The sequence below is a fragment of the Rhinolophus hipposideros genome, assembly GCF_964194185.1.
Source record: "Rhinolophus hipposideros genome assembly, chromosome: 6".
NCBI classification, from domain to species: Eukaryota; Metazoa; Chordata; class Mammalia; order Chiroptera; family Rhinolophidae; genus Rhinolophus; species Rhinolophus hipposideros.
In genome coordinates this window covers 99,718,426-99,735,252 of record NC_138052.1, presented here as the reverse complement: position 1 = coordinate 99,735,252, position 16,827 = coordinate 99,718,426, and the positions used below count along the sequence as shown (strand labels likewise).

The 16,827-nt window shown below is 60.7% G+C and overlaps 1 protein-coding gene across 6 annotated transcripts in view; it reads left to right on the top strand.

The window, feature by feature from the left end:
• HDAC4 (histone deacetylase 4) overlaps positions 1–16,827 on the top strand; it is a gene marked incomplete at its 5' end in the record, with an annotated part of 265,863 nt that overhangs the window by 211,346 nt on the left and 37,690 nt on the right. For 4 of the 6 annotated variants that reach the window (XM_081052346.1, XM_081052344.1, XM_081052342.1 and 1 more), the window contains 5 exons: positions 654–877; positions 7,538–7,795; positions 10,724–10,910; positions 12,351–12,484; positions 15,124–15,244. In XM_081052346.1, the coding sequence (XP_080908472.1) occupies positions 654–877; positions 7,538–7,795; positions 10,724–10,910; positions 12,351–12,484; positions 15,124–15,244 (924 nt within the window). The remainder of the gene's footprint in view (positions 1–653; positions 878–7,537; positions 7,796–10,723; positions 10,911–12,350; positions 12,485–15,123; positions 15,245–16,827) is intronic. The other 2 variants (XM_081052341.1, XM_081052345.1) reach the window with 1 other exon arrangement.

Sequence of the window (16,827 nt, the reverse complement as noted above, 5' to 3'; positions counted from 1 at the left end):
CCAGTGCAGCTGGCGGGCTGGTCAGCTGCTGAAACCTTTGTAGAAATTTGTAGAAAAACTTTGACAAGATCTATCAGGACGTTTTAAGTGTCCATCCCCTCTAGGTATAAAAACCAAGGCTTTCAGAGACCCTTAAACTATTTGCTTCCCTCAGGACAGTTTTGTCCCCTCAGTTTCTGTTACTAGTTTCCGTGACAGTTAGGGAAGAGGACTGAGGACCTCTTCTGGGACACGCTCTGGTCTTCTTGGACATACTCTAGGCCCCCAGAGCCATCGCAACCTTTCTGAGCATGGCCTTTGCCACTCTGGCCACCTGCAATGATTTCAGATCAAAACCTTTCTAGGGCCTGAGCCCCTCTGAGGGGTGATTGTCCTGGGGACACTCTCGGGCAGGGCGAGCTGCCTGTTTATGGCACAGACCTGGGTGTCATGGACAGTAGCCTCCAAATGACAGCCCCTGTCGCGGAAGCCCGGGCTCCTGGCACTTGGTGCTGCTGGAGTCATGCCCGGCGGGCTGCAGGGAGGAGGCGCCTGGGCAGTGGCTGCAGCGCTGGGTGTCTGCGCCCATCACTCACCAGCCCGCTCCCCACCTACCTTCTCCCGCCTCCCCTGCCCTGTGTCCTTGTATTACCCTCAGACTGGTGTCTTTGCAGGCCTCGGGGCGCTGCCCCTGCACGCACAGCCCCTGGTGGGCGCAGACCGGCTGTCCCCGTCCGTGCACAAGCTGCGGCAGCACCGCCCGCTGGGGCGAACGCAGTCGGCGCCGCTGCCCCAGAGCGCGCAGGCCCTGCAGCAGCTGGTGGTCCAGCAGCAGCACCAGCAGTTCCTGGAGAAGCACAAGCAGCAGTTCCAGCAGCAGCAGCTACACATGGGCAAGGTGGGTGTGTGCCGGCTGCCCTGGGGGACAGGGTGCCTGGCACGGGGGGCTGCGCTTCTGCACGCGGAGGGTGGGCCGAGGTGGGTGGGGCAAGTGAGCGGGGCTTTCGCAGGCAGACGGACAGTGTCCTGTGCACCGGCTGCCCTGGGGGCCGGGGGGCCGGGGGGTGGCGCAGGGAACAAGTGGGGGTTCAGGTTTCTGCACGCCGAGGCTGGGCTCGCGTTTCCACACACGGAAAGACAGGGTGTCTGTACACTTGCTGCGGGGGGTGGGACAAGTGGGAGTTGAGGCTTGCGCACCGCACGCCGAACGTCGGGTCTCACGTGCCCATTCTGCTCTGGAGACGCTGGGGGACTGGGACAAGCGGTGGGCTCCGGCTTCCCCACGCGTGCATGGACGGGGCAGTCTCTGCGTGTCCATCCCCCACCCCCCAGGTCAGCAGGCTGTTGTAGGCTTGGAGCTGGGTGTACCTGTGAATCATTTCTGTCACTGTGGAGTGAACTCTAGCCGGTCAGCATTTTTTTCTTGGACATCACAAAGTCCCCAACTTGACAGTGGCACGGAGCCTCAAAGCACACTTTGTAAGTCACGTGGCACTTGCTGTCCCTCACCCATTGGAATGATATGGTCCGAAGGGGCTTGTTGCTGCGGCCAGCGCAGAGGCCCACGGCATCCAGAGTCTTGTGTCCCGACAAAGCCGTTTTCAGCAGGAAGTGGTAGGAAAGGTTAGTGTTGCCGGCTGTTAAAATACGTTTCAGATAACCTCTTCCAAATGCGGATGTTTGAAATGAAGCATCTTTAATATGAAAGAATGAGAGCAGCCGCTTTGGAGAAGAGTCCAGCGTTTTCTCAAAGCGTTACACAGTTCTCACGGGACCCCTCAGCTATCGTCCTAGGTACATGCCCAAGAGAACCGAGAACACACGTCCACACAAGGACTTGTACACAAACACTGGCAATGCCCCAAATGCCCATCAGCAGATGAATGGTTACCGAACAGGACACGCGGTGGAATACTGCTCGGCCCTGAAAGGGAGCGAAGCACTGATGCTGCCTTGGGGACGGACCTTGAACACATGACCGAGTGAAAGAAGCGGAACGCGGAAAAGCCCCCACTGTGCAGCTCGTCTGTACCAGCGTCCAGAACAGGCAGAGCCTGAGGCGGCTGACAGCGGGGTGGTTGCCGGGGGCCGGGATTGGGGCATGGGGAGTGACGGCCCGTGGGGTCGAGGTTACTTTCTGAGGTAGTGGAAACGTCCCACAACAGAGTGTGGTGATGGCTGCATAGCTCTTAGGTAGTATGCCGACAGCGACTGAGTTGCACAGCTTAACAGTGTGGATTGTATGGTATGTGAATTACAGCCCAGTAAGGCTCTTAGCGAACAGGCTGAGATAACAGGCGTCTTGGTGACTTTGTGAAGGAAACTTGGAGAACTGGCGGATCTGGGGACGGCAGGCTTGTTTCTCGAGGTGTGTCTTTCCCAGGAAAGCTCACCTGTTTCTTCCCCTTCCGGGCGGCCCCAGTCCTGAGTCCTGCTCTTGTCACACACGAGGAAGCTCCCTGTCTGCTTTCCTGAGGAATGGGGAGGGCGGGTAAGAGGCTTGAGGATGAGACCTGGAAGGAGCGTGTGTCTGGAGTCCACACAAGTGGGACGATGGCTTGTGAGGAGCGCAGCTGCCTTTGCAGGGGTGGGGGTGCTGCTGCGGCCAGCCCTGACCCGTGCCCCGCCAGCCCTCAGTGCTGCCTGCTGTCCCTTCTGCAGCCCTCGGGGCCCGTCTGCATGTTGGGGAAGGAGACCAGTCTTCAAAGGAGCATCCTCCCACCCTCAGACTGCCTGGGCTGGCTCCTACAAGTCCTGGCCGGGTGTCACCTCGCGATGGGCCACCTGCCCCGAGTTACGACTGCTGCCCAGCCCCCTCCTCTTACCTCGCCCTCCCTCCCGTCTGGCAGAGACCATGTCCTCTGCTCACATCCCATGTTCGTATCTGCTTCCCCTGCTGGAATGGCAGCTCACGAGGGCGGGGTCTGTGCTGTTCCCCGGTGGACCCAAGTCCCTGGCACGATGCCAGCCAATCTCAGGTGCTGGTTTTTTGTTAGTGTCCCTCGTGGAAATGACCGTCTGCTCCACTGAGCCTGGCTCAGCCCCCCGCGGGGTCTGAGCATTGCTTTCATGGATATCCGGGGCCCTGGGGCACCTTCCCTTAGAGATGGTGGCCATGTGGCTCCAATTTGCCCCAGTGTGTTCCCTGTGACAGCCATGGGACGAGCTTTGGCACACTTCTCTTGAGTTGCTGGCCAGCTGCCCCAGACAGATGCCCCTGTGCCCCCCAGGCACTAGGAAACAGGCTCCCATCTCCCCCCGGGCCCCGCAGGCTTCCCAGCGGACGGCGCAGGGCAGTCAGGTGGGCGGCCAGCCAGCACAACCCGTGTGCACAGGAAAGGTACTCGCTGACTGGGCGACACGCCTCCTGCCAGGTCTGCTCCTCCTGTTGTCACAGCACTTCCCAGTCATCCTTCTAATGCCAGCTCGGCTCCTCAGTGTTCCTATGTTACTGTGTGAGTGGCACGGTAGGAAACACTGTTTACTTATGGCACATTCTGGAACAGAACGATCTAGAAACTGGGTAATCTCCCAGAATTCTATTATGTGACTGAATCATGGGAGGAGCGACAGGTGATTGAGACGTTTCTACACTGTTCTCCTGGGGCATTCAGGGGGCCGCCAGTCATGTGTGATGCTGTCTGGTGCCTGGGTCTCGGAGGGGCTGCCCCTAGCAGCTCGCTCCCTGGAGGCACTTGGCCCCGCGCCCTGTGTACCATCTGCCTTCCTGCGCAGTTGCTGCAACTATGTCACCAGCCCTTTGCAGTTGTCACGGTCCCAGCAGCCCAGTGTGGCCACCGTAGTTTCCCCGAGGCCCACAGCCTGGAGCACCGACCCCCTGGCTGAGGAGCTGGCTCTGGCACCTCCGTGGCCCCTGCCGCTCTCTAGCTGTTATTTTATGGCGAGGGCCTGGTGCCTCACGTGCAGCTGGGGAGGGAACTTCCTGGACACTGCATGTCACTGGGGGCAGACGGGCTTTCAGCTCCAAAGGGCACGCCTGGGCCTGGCTTCGGGTCTGATCTGTGCGGAGTGGGTGTCGTGTGCGGAGGCAGACATGCTTTTCTCCCTGAAGGAGAATGTCGGAGGGCGTGGACAGCTGCAGGAGGCTTTGCCGAAGTCCACACTTAGCTCGGGCCCTGGGGGAGCCGGCTGCATTCCTTGGAGCTGCTGTGCTTCCCTTTACCCGACAGGCTGGGATGTGAAAACGGGACCGTTTTTGGGTGGTCTCATTATGAGCTTGTCCGTCCAGTGGGCTTTAACCAGTTTGCTTTTGGCCCTGAACTCAGTCTGGCTTTTGGAAAACGTGTGTTCCAAATGCACAGTGGCGTGTGTTCTCATCTAATTGATGAAAGAAGACTCCTTGGGTCCAAATGCCACTGGGAGACAAAGAGCTGATTTGTCGCCCAGTTGGCTGCTGCCTCTCTGCCAGCGTTCTCACCGTGGCCTTCGCCTGCGGGTCGGCTCCCGAGCCAGCTCTGCCGTGTGGCCCAGCCCACAGCCGACTGCTGGGGAGCAGAGCTGATTTCAGCAACGGGACACAGACGCCTCTGTCTGTGGCTTCGGCCCCAGGAGGTTGGCTGCACAGGCACCTGCGTCACTGCTGAGCCAAGACCCTTGGCGGTTCTGTGACAGAGCCTGCTCTGCGTCACAGGGAGGCCGCTGACGCAGGCCACCTGCCGCTGCCCTGGTGACAGCCCTCCCAGGCACCCTGTGTCCCGAGGCCACGCTGGGAGCCTCTGTTCCTCAGGATGTGAAGTGAGCTCCAGGGAGCTGGCAGCAGCTCCGGTGGCCCTGCCCAGAGCTCCTCGGGACAGGGCGTCAGCACGTCCCTCCCGGGCCTGCAGAAATCATCGCCAGAGCCGGGCTGTCGGTGGAAGTCCTGGTGCCCCAGTGCCTCTGGAGGGGCCTGCAGGCCAATGCCCAGGATCCCGGGGGCAGTGTCCCCATGAGCAGGCTGCTCGGGGCTCCCGCTCCGCCGCACTCCTCCGGGCAGAGCTGCGCTGGGCCCTCGCCACCTTCACTCCTCCCTCCTTCCGTCCGATGGCCCAGGGCTCCCACCCACCCACCTCCCAGGGCTGCAGGGATGAGGGCAGGAGCTCAAGGGGCTCCCTGAGAGGAAAGCTGCGGGAGAAGGGAGGGGATGCTGCTCTCCTCGCCCAGGCAACCAGGTGGAGAGAGCCAGTGCCCTGTCATGTGGCCGAGCACCACAGGACACGTGTGAGACTGAACACACGCAGCCCTACCTCCCAGCGTGTCACTGAAGGGAGCAGAGCACGGCCCACAGATGGCACTGATGGCAGCAGCAACCAGCTCCTTCCCCCGAGAACTGCCCGACCCCCGTCCCTGAGGGCCACACCAGCACCCTCAGCACCTGCCCTAGACACTGGGCGGGCCGATCCCTCACCCACGTCCTGGAGCGCTTTGCAGAGTAACTGGTCGGACACCTCAGACCTGTCAGCCTTGGACAGGTCACCTAAACACAGCGTATGATCTTCAGCCGGCCTGAATCGGACCAAGAGTGGCCACATAGGAAACTTGAATGCATACAACAAAGGAGCTTATCAGTGAACTAAGATTATCAGTGAAATTCTCAAGTGGGAGGTGCCCGAGGCTTGTGTGGGAGAATGGCAGAGGCGTGCTGTTCCAGCATTTGCTGGCTGGGGCCCCCAGCCACAACCAGCCCTCAAGTAGGTCAGCAGAGGGAGGGGCTGATCTCTGCCTCTCTCTCTGTCCTCTGTGTGGCGTATCTAGGTGAAGGGCATGTGTGGCTTCTTGGACAATTCTTGACAACTTTCTGCACTTTGGAAATTGAGCAGAAAACATTGGAAGGGTAGGAGCGTCCCGCCACCTGAGTACACTTTCACATGGCCTCTCTCTGCTCCTTTACTAATGTTCTGTTTTGCCACCACCCGGTTTCCTCAGGGGAGCCCCAGGGGACCTGGGCCGGGCCCTCTGCTCCACAGTCGCTTTTCCTGTAGCCTCCACCCCAGGCAGGGTCCTGGGCTCTTTCTGCAGACACGTACCCACTTCAGAGCGGGGCCTCCTGGAAGGGCCTCTGAGTTACCACCCGGCGGGGTCCCCCTCGGGAAGCGCAGCACTCCTGTGTCCCCACATCTGCCCCCACCTGGTGCCGACTTCCCCATGGCCACCTTGCAGGGCCTTTGGAAGGGTGTCTCCCAGCAGAGCGTGAGGCTGTGTGCCTCCTCACGACTGTCCCAGTGCTGAGTCCACGCCTGGAGGTGCAGTCCCCTCGAGTCCTCGTCCCCAGGGTGGCCAGCCCCGTGGCCCGTCTTTCCCTCCTGGCGTGACACCGGCTGCCCTGGTCTCTGGCCTATTCTCCCTGTTCCCTTTGTCTCTTGACTCCCTGCCTCTCCCCTCTCAGTGCTGGCTCCGTAGCCTTGCACGAGCTCTGTGCTCGAGGCTTTGAGTTCTGTCTGCTGGGTACTTCGTGAGAGCCATCTCCAGCCCTGGCCTGTCCCCTGAATCCCCCACTTGGATCCCCTTCTCAAATGATTTATCCTCATGGGTCCACTAGGTGCCTGAATGTCAGCCTCTCGGGGCTCGGCTCCTACCTGCCCTTCCAGCCTGAGCAGCCACCTCCCCCTGACGGCAGCTGTCCTCCACACCCAGCCAGGAGTCCCGGGCATCTGCCCAGTCTCCACGTCCACCAGGAGCACACACTGCTGCCCAGCCTGCCCCTCGCTGCCTGGACCCTCCCCCTCTCGGGCCTTCTTCCTCGGCCTGGCTGAGCCCCCAAAGTGTCACTTCTCTGAAATACTCCCCAGCCCCTCCCATTTTCCGTCTGACCCTTTGGGATGTTTCCATGGCACAGGCAGGGTTGTGCCACCCCCTGTGAGAAAACAGCCTCATGCCTGTAGTCTGGAGGGCAAAGTTCATGACATTAGCCTTCGAAGCCCCTGTCCCCGTGCCCTTTGTCCTGTTGTCTGAGCCCCGGTCCTGGTGTTGGAATGCTGAAATCTCAGACATCTCAGGCCTGGGGGAAGGGAGGAGGGGGTGTCTGGGTTATGGTCAGCTGGTGCAGAAGGAGGAGGAGCACTGCCTCTCCCCTCAGTGCTGGCTCCTCCTAAAAAGGAGGAGCAGCACTGTCCCCTTTCAGGTTGGGACCCTTAGTTGCACGAGGAGGAACGTGAGCAAGGAATGTCTCAGAACAGATGAATGACCGGACTGAGGCTGTAGGAGGGATGGGTACATTCTCAGCAGCGGCGATCGTGCGGGAGGCAGGTGGCGTGGGCCTCTCCCCTGCGCGCCCAGGTGCAGGCAGGGGTTGGCACTTGTGACTTTTCATCTTTAGTGTCTGGCCGGGCACACAGTGTGCTTAATAAACGTACCAGTGCGGATCTGTCCCTTTCCCGGCTGGGGCAGACCCTGCGCGGGCCTCGGCGTCCCGTCCCGTCCTCAGCACCGCGGACAGCGCCCGCGGCGGGTGCACAGAGGTGCCCGGTGCCCGCAGGCCTTGGCTCGGGTGCGGACACAGCTTTGTCTCTGACGTGCGCACTCGCCCTCCTGGGTCACACCAGATGCACCCCTCCCCTCACAGATGATCCCCAAACCCAGCGAGCCTGCCCGGCAGCCCGAGAGCCACCCCGAGGAGACGGAGGAGGAGCTGCGTGAGCACCAGGCCCTCCTGGAAGAGCCCTTCCTGGACCGGCTGTCGGGGCAGAAGGAGGCCCACGCGCTAGCCGGCGTGCAGGTGAAGCAAGAGCCCCCGGAGAGCGACGGCGAGGAGGCGGAGCCCCTGTGCGAGGCGGAGCCTGGCCAGCGCCAGCCCACGGAGCAGGAGCTGCTCTTCAGACAGGTGACGGGAGGGGCAGGCCCGAGGCAGAGTGGGTGAGTGCAGGGGCCTGGGCCCTGGCCCACGTCCCCTCAGGGCGGTGCCCTCTGGCTGACTGGTGGGCAGTAGAAACACGAGGGCTTCTTCCGCGCCCCCGGCCTGCCCAGGGCCTCACCCACCTTTCCCTGGGTGGTATGGGAGGTAAAACATGTCTGTTCTACCTTAGCAATGCCTACAGATACTGGCCGTTTGTTCACTGTGGGCATTTCTGCACCGGCTTTCCAGCCGAATACCAGCCCCAGACTCCCTAGGGACCGTTTCCTTTCAGGTTTGTAAATTGTGGATTAGCGTAAATCGAAGTGTTTGTAGGATTCAGCATAGTCTCTGAAGGTTAGGGGAAGGAGATTAATTTCTTAGTTGATTAAAAAGGTGGGCAGGACCTTTGGGGGGCAAAGAGGCAGCAGCGACCACCAGCCTTGCAGATCCAGAAAAGTGGTGCGACCCAGGTACCCAGAGCCAGTAAGATTCCTGGGCACTGACACACAATCATCAAACTCACAAGAGACTGATGAATAACTCTGATGAATGATTTATTAAGTTAAAAATAAAACTCAGGTCAGCAAAACACTAGAATAGCTGGCCAGTGAGTCAGAAACCCCACGTGAGAAGCCCAGCTGTTGCCGTGGAGGTTCTTGCTCCTGGTAAACAGGACGTGAGAGCCCAGGGCACCCAAGCAGTGGAATCTGACCATATCCTCCAGCAGTGGAGCTGCGTCTGGGGTGGGGGCCTCTGGCTTGTCGCTCCCTTCTTGCTAGACTTCCTGCTGGCTGCCCAGCCATGCTCCCCTCATCTCCAGCAGCCCAGGTGTGTGGCCCACTGCTGCTTCCCCGTGTCTCCCAGCAGCACCTGGAAAGGCTCCGTATGTGACACCCACGATTAGCTCCTAGATTTCTCTCGAGGCCTCTGGGGTGGTGTCAGGCCACACCCTCCATCGCTCCCTGGGCTTCCTCACTTCAGGGTGGAGCTGCAGGCAGCAGATGTGTTTGGTGCTTTGCCTGTTTCTCACTCAGAGGGACCTGGCTCTGATTTCTCAGCCACTAGTAGCACCCCAGATACTAACCCCACTGCCACATTTAGGAAAACAGAGAGGAAGTTGTGCAGCTCTGGTGGCTGGGAACGACAGCTGGCCATCCTGGCCGACGGCCTGACCGGGCTCTATGTCCACGTCGGTGGCAGGACCTGGACAGTTAATGAAAGAAGCAAATCTCTTACTGTAACTGAAATTCCGTGTGTTGTTGGTACGCAGATATGAGATTGGAAAGCACATATATAAATTTTTAGGGTTAGTGTCTTGTAGAAGATAAAGTGATCAGCGTTCCTTTAGAAAGAACAGCCTTGTGTGCCAAGTCTGAGACAATTAGAAACACATGTTTTCTGTATTCTTGGGAGAATACTGAGCAGAACTCCTCATCGGGCACTCACTGGGACGTAGGGTAATCTGCAGATGTAGGCGTAAGACAGGGCATCCAGTAGTATTTTGGGAGAGGTGCTGGTGGTCTTAGATGGCTGTGGAGCTGGGTTTGAGCCCCTTGCCCAGAAACCGGGGTGGAGAGGCAGGGACGGAGGGGGAGGCCGGTCCCCCAGGTACGGCTGCCTGCTCCTGACTGTCCTCTCGCCCAGGTCCTCCAGCTCAGGCCTTGGTTTCTTCTCTGCTCCTTCCTGCTTCTGACCCGCCCCTTCCCCTCTGGTTGTAGCACAGAGATGGGCCCCACCTCTCAGCCAGGGGCCAGACCTTCCAAATGACAAGATTTGTGCATAAAAACTAAGGCACGCCTGGAAGTGGGGTTCACAGGGCAGAGGACCTCCACTTTCCTGGCACCCACCCGCCTGTAAAGCAGGACATCCAGCCATTCCTTCCTTCACATCTCATCTCTGGGGTGCCCTGGAGAAGGAGCAGCCCCTGGGGCAGGGCAGGTGATGCATGGGCCCCTCGCCCCCTCTGGCTCCACTCCTCCCACCACGGGACACACACCTTGGCCTGTCCTGCCGGTCCCATGGCGTAAACCTCCTCTGGGGCCCCAGGACCCTGGCCGAGTGGCCCACAGCCCACAGACCAGCACTCCCGTGGCCCTGGGCCCAAAACCCTGTCTCCCACCCTCCTCCACGGCTGCTTCTAGAGCCTTCCTTTGTGCATTTCTCCACGGGCGTGGAGTCCGAGGGCAGAGGTGTGACGACAGCTCTGCACTGCAGAATGGTGTGGTGTGGTTCCCCTGCCCGGTGCCAGTCAGAGACCTGCTTCTCAGCCCCACGGTCCTGGAGGCTTAGACTCCTATTTGGACTCTTACAGATGCCAAGTTTCATAGAGACATAGCTTTGTGAGAAACAATTTGTCATGAAAGCATGTATTTAATTTCCCCCTTTCTACTCTGGTTGTTTCTTGCTGAAAGGTGGCTCAGGTGGGGTCCTGGGGATTGTCCGTCTGGGGCCCACCTCCTCAGAGGCATGTCCGTGCCCTGCTGGCCCCCTGACACCCTGGCAGCATGGGCCCTGGGTGTCCAGAATCTGAATGCTTCAGCAGTCCTCCCCATCCTCAGGATGTGTGACAGTGAGGGACCAGGAGAGGGGAGCAGTGGCCAATGAAATAAGAGCATCTCCGTTCTGTGGTGGGCTTTTCCACCCAGGTTTCTGGTGTGCAGATCGGGTTCTCTTGGTGATATCCAAGGGAACGACAGCCTTGCCCAGGAGGTCTGCCTGCAGGCGGGGGCTCCTCGGCATCTGGTGGCCGTCCCCAGCTGGTGGCCTAGGTGTGCTCCGTCCCCGTGCTGTGTGTAGGTGAATAGGGGGTTGGCGGGGTGACTGATGTACCAGAAAGGGGCACCGTGGCCCCTCAGGAGGGGGGTCCCTGTGAAGCCATGGGACACGGATGTGACTTTCTCTCCCCCAAACCCCCAGCAAGCGCTTCTCCTGGAACAGCAGCGGATCCACCAGCTGAGGGACTACCAGGCCTCCATGGAGGCCGCTGGCATCCCGGTGTCCTTTGGCGGCCACCGACCTCTGTCCCGGGCACAGTCCTCCCCCGCCTCGGCCACCTTCCCCATGTCTGTGCAGGAGCCGCCCAGCAAACCAAGGTTCACCACAGGTAAGGCGGGTGGGGAGGGCGGGCCTGCCCGGCATTTCGGGTCTCAGCAAACTTACCACAGGGCTGCTGTGAGCGGGCTGCTGTGTCTGTCGTACCGGTGACATTGGGATTGTTTGAGCACACCTGCATCGCATACGAGCACACGTGTGTGCACAGACACATGTGCACGTGTCACCAGTACAGGCTGAATGCACCCCCTTGCGTACACCTGTGTTGCCCACCCCTTTGCACACTGGTTGTGACTTTCTGTGTTTGGGGCCTGTAAGCGCCTCTAACCTGCTTTTGACCACAAGTGGCACCACTGCCACTGCTCAGCTTTGCTGGTACACCCAGCCTTCCTCCAGCACCAGGGGCCTGACTCCTGTTAGCCTGACTCACGAGAGATGGAGTGGGGGGTGTGGAGCCTGCGGCCAGCAGCCAGGTGTCCCACTGGGCCCTGGGCAAGCAGGTTCCCCTGAAGCTGTGCCCCGTGCTGTGGTGCCACGTCCACTCTGCAGTCCCACATGGAAGCAGTAGCTGACGGTCTAACTGACCTTGGCCTTTGCACAGAGCTCCCCAGCTTTCTCTGCCTGGATGAGCAGGTCTTAGCCCAGGGCGTCCACTCCCCCAGCCCGGCCTAGCCGTTGTCAGGTCCCTGGGAGACCAGGTGTGTGAAGTGACCATAGGCAGTGCTGTGGCAGGAACAGTGGGACACCCCTCTTGCAGTGTCACCCAGGAGCCACCCCTGCCCCCCTTTCTCTAGCCTCGTCCCCAGGTGTGCAGAATACATCTGCCATGACGGCGTCCTGACCGTGACGCTGGACACTTTGATTGGTCTGGGCGTGTCACCCTTTCCTTCGCAGAGCCCAGGCTGGTTCTGTGGCCGGCTGGGCTCCCTCCCTGTGGGTGACCTTTCTGTCGCCACGGCTCCCTGGGGGCTGGCTCTGCTCTGGGCCCCTCAGGCTTCACCACACAAAGCCGGTGGGGAGCATAGTGTCTGGTCTGTCCGGTTTCCGTCTGCCAGACTCCTTAACGCAGAGGTTGGTCCCTGACACACTGACTCAGATTTTTGGACCAAAAGGTGTCGTTTCTTGAAGTCAGCACAACCCCCTGCAGCGTTCATGCCACACAGCTTACAGCCTGAGGGAGCTGAGTCCTGGGGGCGGGGCTGGCGGAGCTTTCCGGCAGTCTGTCTCTTGCCCGCTGCCCCGTCCCGGGTGGTGTTGGCTTGACCGCTGGGCCACCCTGGGAGCAGAAGCGAGAGCCGAGTTTGCCCATGCGGCTTGCCTCTGCTTTTGTTTCGTTGAACTCCAGCTGAGGGGTCCTGGTGACCTTTGATTTCTCTAGCTAATCGTCCCTGCAGGACGGGACGTACGTTAGCCTCCATCCGCTCCTAGGCAGGGGGACTCTCTGGGCTGGTGCCATGTGCCTCCTGACAGTTGCCGCCTCTGCCCTGCCCAGGCCTGGTGTATGACACGCTCATGCTGAAGCACCAGTGCACGTGCGGGAACACCAACAGCCACCCGGAGCACGCTGGCAGGATCCAGAGCATCTGGTCCCGGCTGCAGGAGACCGGCCTGCGGGGCAAATGCGAGGTAAGTGGGGGAGGTGCAGGAGGGCCGCCGGGCCTGCCTGGGTTCAGTGTGGGACAGCGTGGGACAGTGTGGGACACCCGGTCCCCCTGCACCCTGGCCCCCTTTATCCCCCCCTCTCTTCAGCGTGCTCATGCTGAATCCCACAGCTGCCTACTTTCCTTCTTGGTGCTTACCCTGGAGAGACCATTTCCAGTTCCCCATCGGCACCCAGGATGCATGGCCAGCTGTCCTCGGGCCTCTGCCTCCAGGGCAGGAGCTGGAAGCGCAGGGGAAGTCAGCCCTGTTGCTTTTCCCGAATGTTCTCTTCAGCGCCCCAAAGCTCCTCCAGGATGTGGAGAGTCTGCTCAGATCCGGGCTCCGATGAGGCAGCGGTTGTGTGGGACAGCGGTGCTCTGGTCTGGTCGGACTAGATTCCTGTTACATGCACAGCGGCCCCCGCCTACCCCCTCCCCTCTCCATGGAGTGCCAAGGCTCTGGCTCGCCCTCCCTTTGCCTGCTGCCGGGGGTGGCGATGGCCAGACTTGCTGTCAGCCAAGAGGGTCCCACACTCAGCCCGTGGGGACAGGAGGGCTCTGCTGAGGGACATTTCAGGTCCTTCGTCCTTTTGCTGGGGGAACAGCGTTTCCACAAGTGACCCAGCTCGTGCTCTGCGCTGGGTGTGACCTTCACGAGGGTCGTGACCTCTCCAGGGCTTTGGGGAGGCCTCGCCGCTAGTGCGTCAGTGTCCTCATCTGTGCAGTGGGGCTGGCTACACCCACGTCCCAGGGTGCTCTACGCTGGCAGCCCCTGGCCTCCAGGTGCCCCCAGGTGGGACCTGCTGTGTCCTCCACACGCTTTGTGTCCCACGAAACCAGGGGTGGGACTCAGGGCTGCACATGCTGCTTGGCAGAGTGACCCCAGAAAACTAGAGCCCACAGTTGATGAAAAGCACTGACATCCGCCTGCCAGCTGGGCCAGGGCCCGAGCCTCACGCTGTGGGTGGGAGAGCAGGTGTGTGCAGAGCCCACTGCCCAGCCTGCCCTTTCCTCCAGAAGCTGCAGTATGTAGGAGCCTAGGTCAGCCTGTTTCATGTGACCCCTGTCGTTACGGTTCTGGGGGGGGTGTGATTTGGGGAGGGGAAGGGGCCACAAAGGCTGAGTCCAGAATCCTGCCCTGAGGTGCTCCGGGAGGACAGCAAGCCGCGGGTGACGACGGCTGGGGCGGGCGCTGCTCCTGGGTGATCTGAGCTGCGCACCACCGGGGGGCAGCATTGCCCGGGGGGCCTGCGCTGTTCCTCCTGCTGCCAGGCCCTGCTCCTTTTCCAGGGCGGCTGGGCTCTGCAGGGCCCCGGCCTGCTTCCTGTCCCCCCGCCCCCCGTCCCCAGGAGTCAGGGCCGGGGGCCTCTGCCCTAGTTCCCAGCCAGAAAAGCCAACAGCAGGTTGGGGTAAGGCAACGGAAACAAAAGACCCGAGACCCTCCGCCGCTGCCGTTGGCACCTGTATGGGCCAGTGACCGCAGGGATCCCCGGACCTGCAGTGCCACGGAGGAGGGGCCAGTGGGCTGTGGGTCAGACCCAAGCTGGCAGGCTGGTCAGGAGGAGACGGGGGTGAGACGTGTGGCTTCCCCACCTTCAGGGATGCGAGGAAGACACCCTCGGCGTGCAGGCCCCTTCCAGCTGCGCCTCTAGGCCCAGGGTGATGCCAGGTCCTCAGCGCAAGGCACTGCCGCAGTGTCCCTGCAGCCACCCCCACCCCCGCCTCCCAGCACAGCCTCCTGGGTGGCAGAGCACAGGGCACTGCGCTGGGCCCTGAGAGAAGTCAGAGGGGCTTCCCGACGGGGAGCCATGGTGGGCCCCTCCCGTGCTGCTGCTTCGGGCTCGGCAGGGTGGCCAGAGTAAAGGATGGGAGCTGTCCTACTATGAGCAGCTATGGGTCCTCCTGGAGGTTCAGGTCTGAGAGCAGCTGCTGGCCTGTCTGTGCCGGGGAGTGTCCCCTGGACCCTGTCCCCTGGGCTATCACCATCAGGGCCTCTGGAGTCTATCTGTGTTCCCCAGCCCTCAGAAAGCCACTGCACTGTGAACTGTTAACTGTACTCTCTCCTCCTAAACCACCTTCCTGTTAAAAATTGGATAAAAAAAGAAGAGTAATTCTTATGTTAATTTCTGGAGAAAACCTCCAAAAAACCCAGGAGACTTGATCTGAGGAACTTTTAAACCACAGAAAATACAGACAGATAGGGAGACAGTGAGCAGGGCCACTTCCAGCGCTCGGCTTGTCCCTGCCCCTCGGCCATGCTGGGACACGGTCGCAGCGTCTCCCCAGGGAGACCTGAGCGAGGAAGCCCCCCCAGTCCCCGGAAGCTCCCAGGGTTTCCAGGCCAGGCCCGGGCAGTGGGGAAGCGAAGTGCCAATGTGATGCCAGGTCCTTTGGCATCACGGTAAAGTGTTAAAGGCTGGAATTCTGTTTCTAAAAAAACTCTAAAAATTTTAAAATATTTTTAAATATTTAAAATTGTGCCCACTGTGTTGGGCAGTGTTTGCCTTTCATTTTGCAACCATCCAACCTTCTGCTCATGCACATGCAGTTCCGTCCCGTGGGTTTTCTGTTGAACCTGAGCGTGTGCAGAGAGAGATGAGCGACTCTCGCGTTATGTCCCCACAGTGCATCCGCGGACGGAAGGCCACCCTGGAGGAGCTACAGACCGTGCACTCAGAGGCACACACCCTGCTCTACGGCACGAACCCCCTCAACAGGCAGAAACTGGACAGTAAGAAACTTCTAGGTATTCCGAGGCCTTCTTACCTTACGCCGGGGTTGTGTTTCCAGGCCTGCGCTCGCTCAAGGTTGCTCTGCGTGCGCCTATCCCTGCCGTCCCTTCCTCAGCCCCTGAGGTCATGGCTGAGGCCGTGAGGGTCACCCACCAGGCTCTGCCCTTCTCCGTGGGGCCTGCGCCAGGTCTGAAGGTGTGAGGGGCTGGAGGAGAACCTCCCACCCCCACCATCCAGGGCCATGGCTTCCTGCCTCGTGTCTAGTCTGTTGGGTGGGAAACGGGCTGAAAGGCACTGGTTTTGCAGAACCTTAAGTAGCCCTGGGACGCTGCAGTCCCAGCCTGCAGCTCGGCCCTTGGCTGCGATGAGCCCGGAGTCAGGTTTGAGCTGCACTCTAAGGTTCGTGGGGGAGGCAAGAGGCGGCCTGGGGAGGGGTGACTGTGGGGTGCTGTGGCCCAAGCCTCCCTGAGGATGAGGATGAGGACGTGGCCTCTGGCGGGCGGCCCCGCATGGAGGGTGGGGGATCTGGGCCTGGTGGAAGGAGCTTTCTAACAGGCTTCTCCTGTGTGGGGGTTGGTGACCGTCCCCACAGGGTCTTCGGCACAGACAGGCAGGTCCTGACATGCACAGACCCCAGGGCCCTTCCTGGAACTGCCACCCCGGCCTCCCAGCTGCCTTGAACTGGGACAGCCCCACCATGGGTTTCCTTCCTCCAGCCTTGCCTTTGTCCTCTGCGAGGAGAAGCCCCCACAGGCTCGGGGGCCAGAGCCATACAGGCAGATGGGGTCTGGGAATTACAGACACTGGGCCACCAGGCGGCAGGAGGCTGCTGGGCACTCTTCCCAATGGTGGCCGTAGCCAACGCTTAGACGTCTGCTCTGCATTGTGCCAGGCCCTGCACAGGGCAGCCAGGAACCTCACCAGGTCCCGCTGCAGCCCGGCCTTGAGTCAGCCCCTCATGCCTTCATTCACCACGTAACTCACTCATTCACTCACTCAGGACACATATCTCAGTGCTCAGGTGCTGGACACTCGTAGTGCTGAGCTCTGTGGTGGGGGTTGCAGTGGCCAGTGCCCTCAGAGAAGGTGGAGCTGGTGGGGCCATGAGGAAACATGCACGCTCTGGCCCAGGGTGGCTGGCTGTGCCCCACTGCCCTGTAGTAGCAAGGCTTTTAAAAGACATAAAGCACTCGCATTTGGGGAGTCAGGAAAGGAGCCGACGGCCTTGAGGCTGGACAGTGGGTGGACGGCGGTACTGGACATCACATGTGAGAAGGTAGACTCCTGAGCCATTGCTTGGGGGATGCCACGGGCTTGGCCAGCCCAGGATGGCGACTACAGAGACCCTGGACCTGGGGGAGAGGCAGGGAGGGGCTCACACAAGGGGCTGGGCCGGAGGAGTCTGAGGGGCTGTGTCCCCACGGCCCTGGACAGAGAGGGCACAGGGTCTGGGCTGGGCTGGACATCAGCCACGGAGCAGAGTGAGAATAGCAGCCCGCTTCCACCACTCTTGCTTGCTGGGCTCCCAGCTCGCTGACCTGTACCCCTCAGGCAGATACAGGAGACCCCTCTTCAGGCACTGAGCAGCCCACAGGAG